Genomic DNA, 7,280 nt, shown 5'->3' on the forward strand with positions numbered 1-7,280 from the left:
TCAAATTTTTCTTCATTTCTGGAATGTGCCGAACATCAGTTAGAGTTCTAACAATACCGTCAAACATCTTTATACGAACTGTGCCAATCCCCATGACTTGACATGCATGGTCATTTCCCATTAGTACTGAACCAGAATGCTTCTCGTATGTTGAGAATGCATCTTTCGAAGTACTTATATGAAATGTAGCTCCCGTATCAAGAATCCATCTCCCACCAGCGTAAGAGTCGGATACTGCAAGAACGATCTCGGCATCACTTGAAGAATCTGCATCAGCTACATTCGCACGATCATTTTGTTGCTCCTGTGATTCTGATTTCTCCTTCCTTTTCGGACAATCTACCTTCATGTGCCCGTACTTCTTACAGTAGTAGCACTGTATTCTCTTCTTGGACTGCGATCTAGGATGGCTTTTACTTGAACTTCCACCCTTTGCCTTGGATCTTCCTCGAGCAACCAAGCCTTCGCCTTCATTGTTTTCGACCACCTTACCAGTGATTTTCTTCCTCAACTCACTGGAACTTAAGGCATTTTTCACCTCCTCTAGAGTCAGGTCATCACGACCGTACATCATTGTATCAACAAAATTCTCATACGAGGGAGGCAAAGAACACAAAACAATTATTGCTTGGTCCTCATCATCGATTTTGTTATCGATATTATTCAAATCCATGATAATGGAATTGAATTTATCCAGGTGCTGGGAAACAGGTGTACCTTCCTCCATCTTCAGGGCATAGAGTCTTTGCTTGAGGTAGAGCCGGTTCGTCAATGACTTCGTCATGTACTTGCTCTCTAACCGGAGCCACAAACCGGACGCGGTTTTCTCATCCGCTACTTCTCGTAGCACTTCATCTCCTAGACATAGCAGAATAGCACTATGTGCTCTTTCTAGCATGTCATCCTTTTGCTCTTCCGAAAGCGTGCTTGGTAATTTATCTTTACCAGACAATGCTTTTAGCAATCCTTGTTGAACCAGCACTGCCCGCATCTTGATGCGCCATAAACTGAAACTATTTTTCCCGGTAAATTTCTCGACATCATACTTAGTCGATGAAACACTTGTAGCCATAATTTGGAACCTTTGAATGAATGATAATATTTTCTTCCTGATGTGAAAGATCAGACAAAGCTGCAGTCACAGGGCAATTCAGAAAATATTATCACTCCTTCAACTACGCTCTGGTACCAATTTGTTGCGTAAAGGATCGATTCGAGAACTCCGATATGACTACAAGTAAATTGACCGGAACGAAAAATAAAGTGAACACAAGGATTTACGTGGTTCGGCTTTAATGCCTACGTCCACGGGCAGAGGCGAAAAGAAATTTCATTATAACAAGATGAAGATTACAAGTGTTTTACACTCAAGACACAACCCGAGAACCTCACAACTCTCAACCCCTATAGAAAACCCGAAAGCTAAAATCCTAGCTTTCAAAGAACAAGCTTTGCTCTCTCTTGGTTTGGGATGATCAATATGGCTAATGAACCTCTCTATTTATAAGAGAGTTCAAGGACATAATTGTCCAAAACTTTGGCAAAGATTTGTGGTTGAAAATGGACACCAACAACCATCCACTAATCCACTACCACCAACAACCCACTACCAACAACAACAATCCACTACCAATTTTAAGCCATTTCTTAACAAATACGAATGCAACACCTGTGATGTTCTTATTAATTCGTACTATGTTGATAAAAAAAAAAGTTACTAGTGTAAGTGAAAAATTGGAAAAGGTTATATAATTTAAAGATTAGTTATCCATATAAGTCTGTATAAAAAAATTATACATGTAAGTCAAATTTTAAGAGATTATGAAATCAGTAAAATATTTGGTGAAGAAAGGAAAATCGTAACAAATGTAACAAAATCATAGTTGATCCCAAGCTGTTAAACTTTTATAAGTAGACATCAACTCTTCACTGAGTTTCTCCTGACTTGCATTCTTAAACTCTCCCTTACAGCAGTTTTGGATAACTCTTACTTTCTCCCTCCTCCATGGCCTTTGGTCTATCTTCCATTTTTGTTATCACGATCTTTGCTATCTCCTTAACTAACCTTGCACCAGTGTCGTTGGTGCTCGCCAGAAAGCCATGTCGATTCCATGCAATATTCAACTTTGGTGACTCAAACTCCGACACTGGAGGCTTGTCAGCAGCATTTGGCCAAGCTCCTCCTCCCAATGGGTTCTCTTATTTTGGCGGCCCCGCTGGCCGCTACACCGATGGTCGCCTTTTGATCGACTTCATAGGTACTCTTTTTACACCCCCACCTTACTAAATTCTGATACTTTCCCCATAACACAAAAATGTCAAAATCTATCAGAAATTGCATGACTGCAGTCTAAACGTTGAAGATTGTTTGATATTACCCTGAACTTGTTTTAAGTTTTCTGGGGTCATTTTTCAATATATTTGGGTTAAATCATGAAACCACGATATCAAAGATTGTTTTAGCTGCATATATTTTACTTTATCATTCATCGATCATATTAGTCAGCATTATCTGTGATTATTCCTCATAATTGTCCTTTCTTCAGAGGAATTAATTACTGATGTTTGTTACCAAAAATCTTTATCTAATGATTTTTAAATTGATACTCACGATAAGCGATTACAAATTTTTTGATAAAGTTAAACAAGAATAATCCTATTAGTCTGAAAATTTATGAGTATTCTCCTAATCAAATTGTTCAGGGTCTCTTAAAAAAAACATCGGTGACTATTACTAATTTAGTCATGACCAGTTATAATTAGCTTCTTTTTTTACTAAAAAGAAATTGATACCCACAGATCTAATCCGGGAATATTAATGATCCAATTGAGTGAGAGAATGATTCTATTAGTATATAGTTCATCATAAAATTATTGGCATCCACCGATGCTTAGCGAAAGTAAACTAGTTTTACCGTCTAAAACAACCATTAATGTCCCTGTCTGAGATGTCCCTCCCTGGTCCCATTTCTCAGACTCCTATCTCCATAAAAAGGTGTAGCACGCGCAAATTGGATCTTATCAAATACAAGCAGATAAAAAGAAGTGGGTTTGGGAGCATGGGTCTTTGTTGTCCTGTTTCGATTTCAATTATTGTAATCCGTGAAGAATATTGCCTTTTTCTCTTTGATTATGATTGATAACAGATAAAACTTGAAAATATCAAACCAAGAAAACACCTAAGGGGTTTTGATCTTAATTCCTTTTTCAGCCGAGAGCCTTGGGTTGCCATACCTAAGTGCATTTCTTGACTCTGTGGGGACTAACTTTAGCCATGGAGCTAACTTTGCCACTGCTGGATCCACCATTAGACCTCAAAACACAACTCTGCAACAAAGCGGTTTCAGCCCTATCTCCTTGAACGTTCAATTTTACGAGTTCAATGATTTCCATGCAAGGACACAAGTTGTACGTAAAAGAGGTCATCTTTTAAGTACTACATTTCATTTAACTTATTTCTCAATTTCTGCAAGAAAACACACACCCAATTTCTCCTGTTGTGCAGGTGGGGTTTTTGAAATCTTAATGCCAAAGAAAGAACACTTCTCAAATGCCTTATACACCTTTGACATCGGCCAAAATGATCTCACTGCTGGTTACTTCTCAAACATGTCTACTGATGAAGTTAAAGCCTATGTTCCCGATGTGCTTAATCAGTTCCAGACAATAATTCAGGCCAGTAAAGCTAACCTAATATTCGATTAATCACTAATCGTTGAATCAAATGTTTGAATATAACTTAGCATTGATTATTACTTTGAAACCTGAAATTGTGCAGTATATATATAACCAAGGAGGGAGATACTTTTGGATACACAATACAGGTCCTGTTGGGTGTTTACCATATGTAATGGAGCGTATCCCGGTCTTAGCAGGTCAAATTGATGACTATGGATGCGCCTCTCCATTCAATGAAGTTGCTCAGTTTTTCAACCGTGGATTGAAAAAGATTGTGGAACAGTTACGCAAAAATTTGCCCCATGCTGCAATCACTTACGTTGATGTCTACTCAGTGAAATACTCCCTAATTAGCCAAGGTAGCAAGCATGGTGAGTGAGTCCCTTTATGAAACAACTAAAAACTTCATAACAAATACAGGGTTGAAGTATTCATAGAAGGTTCTGGATTTGACAATTGGATTGGATTGATATGAAAAAATTTCAGGGTTCAAGCACCCTCTTAGAACATGCTGTGGCCATGGTGGGAAGTACAATTATAACAAGAACTTGGGGTGTGGAGCAAAGGTTAACAAACATGGGAAAGAAGTGTTGGTGGGAGCTCCTTGCAAAGATCCTTGGACTTACGTAAACTGGGACGGGGTTCATTTCACTGAAGCTGCTAATAAGTACATATTTGAACGTATTGTTAATGGTTCACTTTCAGACCCTCCAACGGCATTAAACATGGCTTGCTATAGGAATTAAGCTAGGAAGGGGAACGCAAGTCTTTTTAGATTTTTAGTTGTCTATTTTTGTTCCTTTTTTTATGGATTAAGCAAGTTCTATGTCATTCTTAAGTTGGGATCTCTTTAGTTTGATTATGGATTATAAAATGATAAGCTTGGTATAATTTGATCTTTCAATTAAAATTTAATTAGTTTTTTTTGTTTATTTCTTTATGGCATTAAATGATTAACTTAATTATTAAAGTAAATTTTTCCTTAATTATTTTTACTAAATTAAATATCGACTACCTTTTAAAATTCATTTCCTAATGGCATGAAACTTTATAGATTAAGCTTATATTTTACCAAATAATGTTCCACTTCTTTTAAATGTATTTTTCTATTAAAATTATAAATACCTAATCCCATATTAAAGTGTACTATTTTTATTTTTATTTTTACTTAAGGAATTAGTCACCATAATTAATGATGGATAGCCTAATTTCAATAATATAAAGAGAGAGAGAGTTGAGTGCCCTAACTACAAAAGGATGGAATTGTTTGTCCGTTCAAGGTTTGATTATGTTACCAACACAACAAGCAAAGGTTTATAATCAAATTTCAATTCGGTAGTATTACTTTTGAAAAGTACTTTTAACCTCAAAAGCACATTTAGAGCTATAAGTGATGCTAAATATACAAATTTTGAAGTTAAAAATATTTTTGAACCCAAATGCAAAAACAAATTTTTTCTGATTTTTGTGGTTGGGAAAAGTGCTTTTGAGGTTAAATGACATTTTTAACCCTTATCTATAATTTAAAGTATTTTATGTAATATTTATATTAAATATAAAATTATTCTCCTATTAAAATTTATTTCAAATATATAGATTATATATTTAAATTTGTAATTGTTTTATTCTAATATTTAAAATAAAATTTATATATTCCAATTTAATTTTACAAATAAGTAATATTTTTTTCAAGAAAAATGTTGGATTGCTTAATATTAAAAAGATAGCACCAAAACATAAATCAATAACAAAACTCATAAAGCCCAAATTAAACACCTTCCTAACCAAAAATCCCTAAAACAAAACTGCCCAAGGCCCTTGTCGAAACCATTTTTATTTTGAAAAACAGGGATCGACTTGTCTCCACCAATCTTTTTTGTTCAGGTGTGATCAGGTCACCCTGTGATCGATTATTTTAATAAAGCATTTTGGTTCATTAAAACAACGTTTTTTTGGTCTACGAAAAACTAAAAAACGAATTCGGGAGTCGATTACGCGCGAGGAAGGATCAGCACCCTCGCAACGCCCAAAATTGGTACCGTACTGATCAATTAACGTCCTAATGTTGAAAATTTGAAAAAGATTTTAAAATGCGATTCCTTTAAAAACGTTTAGGTTGAAAGTCGAGATTCTCTCGTTCAGAAGGAATAAAATATCATATCCAGCACGATTGGATACAACATTTCAAACCCTCAATATAAGATCATCTCATAATTTCCGAAACCCATGCATTTGAAATTTAAAAAGGATATTTGGCTATTTGGCCAAACGATAAATCGAAACCTAGCACGATTGGGCACGATTTATCGATTTTCCAAATACAGAATATTGCCTCATTTTAATTTAAGAAAACATAGATGAAATTTCAAAAGGATATTATGTACTTTTGTCGAATGAAAAATCGAAACCCAGCACGATTGGGCACGATCTCTCAAACTCCCAAACACAAAATATTGCCTCGTTTTAATTTAAGAAAACGTGGACGAAATTTCACAAGGGTATTCCATATTTTAGTTGAATGAAAAAAAATCGAAACCCAGCACGATTGGGTACGATCTCTCAAACTTCCAAACACGAAATATTTCCTTATGTTGAGAGGGTTTTTTTTTAAAACGCGAGCGGTTATAAAATGAATGAAAATAAAAATAAAATATAGAAAATACTAATTGATGAGAGTGCTTAAAAATCTGGTAAAATAGAGTTTTTAAAAGAAACAGATGGTATATAAGTAAATTTTTAAGAGAATACAAATATGAAACAACCTGAGATTTATAATGTATGTAGATAAAGCTAATATAAATTTTGTGTATGTAATAATACATAAAGGTGACCTAATTAAATATCATACATAATTTTAAGACCACATCATATGAAAGGTTTTTTAAAACAATAAGAATAACGAAAAACAATAGTAATATTAAAGAAACACTTTAGCATATAAAAAAATGATAGTAAAATAATAGTAAAAATAATAGTAACAGAAATAGTAATAAAAATAATAACGAAAATAGTAATGATAATAACAATATCTAATAGTAACGATAATAGCAATAATATATGATAGCAAGAATAATATTAATAATGATAATATATTAGCAATCCAATGTTGAAAAGCATGTAAAAACGTGAAATAGTAAACAAAAACAAAATAATAATAATGGAAGTAATGCGATAAGTAATAAAATGTTTAATAAGCACAACAAAAAAAAAGTGAAAATAATTGGAGTTATAAAAGGCTTGGGATTTAATCATAATCAAAACGAAACATGGGGAACAAGTCATAAAATGCCAAGAAATAACAAATCATGAACTGGGACCAAAGTAGGCGCGCATGCAAAAGGGAAGGACCGATGGGGAAAATATCCCAAGCCCACAAAACGCAGCGTTTAGGCATGGATTAAAATGAGTTTATGCGCAACATCCAGGGGTAATTTTAAAAAAGAAATAGGATTCAAATAGGGCCAAATTAAAAACTAGCGCAAATGGGAAGGACTAGGCATGAAATTACCCATTTAAGATAAAAATGCGCGGACCCAGCCTATTAATTGGGTCACCACACGGGCTTCTTTCTTCTCCCTCCCCCCAAAATATGGCTATTTCAA

General features: G+C 34.4%; 1 protein-coding gene across 1 annotated transcript; it reads left to right on the forward strand.

Annotated features, from left to right (window-relative positions):
* Positions 1 to 1,806: 1,806 nt before the first annotated feature.
* LOC107886526 (alpha-L-fucosidase 3) lies at positions 1,807 to 4,569 on the forward strand. The gene is made up of 5 exons (XM_016810519.2): positions 1,807 to 2,258; positions 3,212 to 3,421; positions 3,506 to 3,675; positions 3,779 to 4,049; positions 4,165 to 4,569. The coding sequence occupies exons 1-5, from the start codon at positions 2,006 to 2,008 to the stop codon at positions 4,422 to 4,424; spliced, it is 1,164 nt and encodes a 387-aa protein (XP_016666008.2). The 5' UTR covers positions 1,807 to 2,005; the 3' UTR covers positions 4,425 to 4,569.
* Positions 4,570 to 7,280: the final 2,711 nt, after the last annotated feature.

The sequence above is a fragment of the Gossypium hirsutum genome, chromosome A03, assembly GCF_007990345.1.
Source record: "Gossypium hirsutum isolate 1008001.06 chromosome A03, Gossypium_hirsutum_v2.1, whole genome shotgun sequence".
Classification (NCBI taxonomy): domain Eukaryota; kingdom Viridiplantae; phylum Streptophyta; class Magnoliopsida; order Malvales; family Malvaceae; genus Gossypium; species Gossypium hirsutum.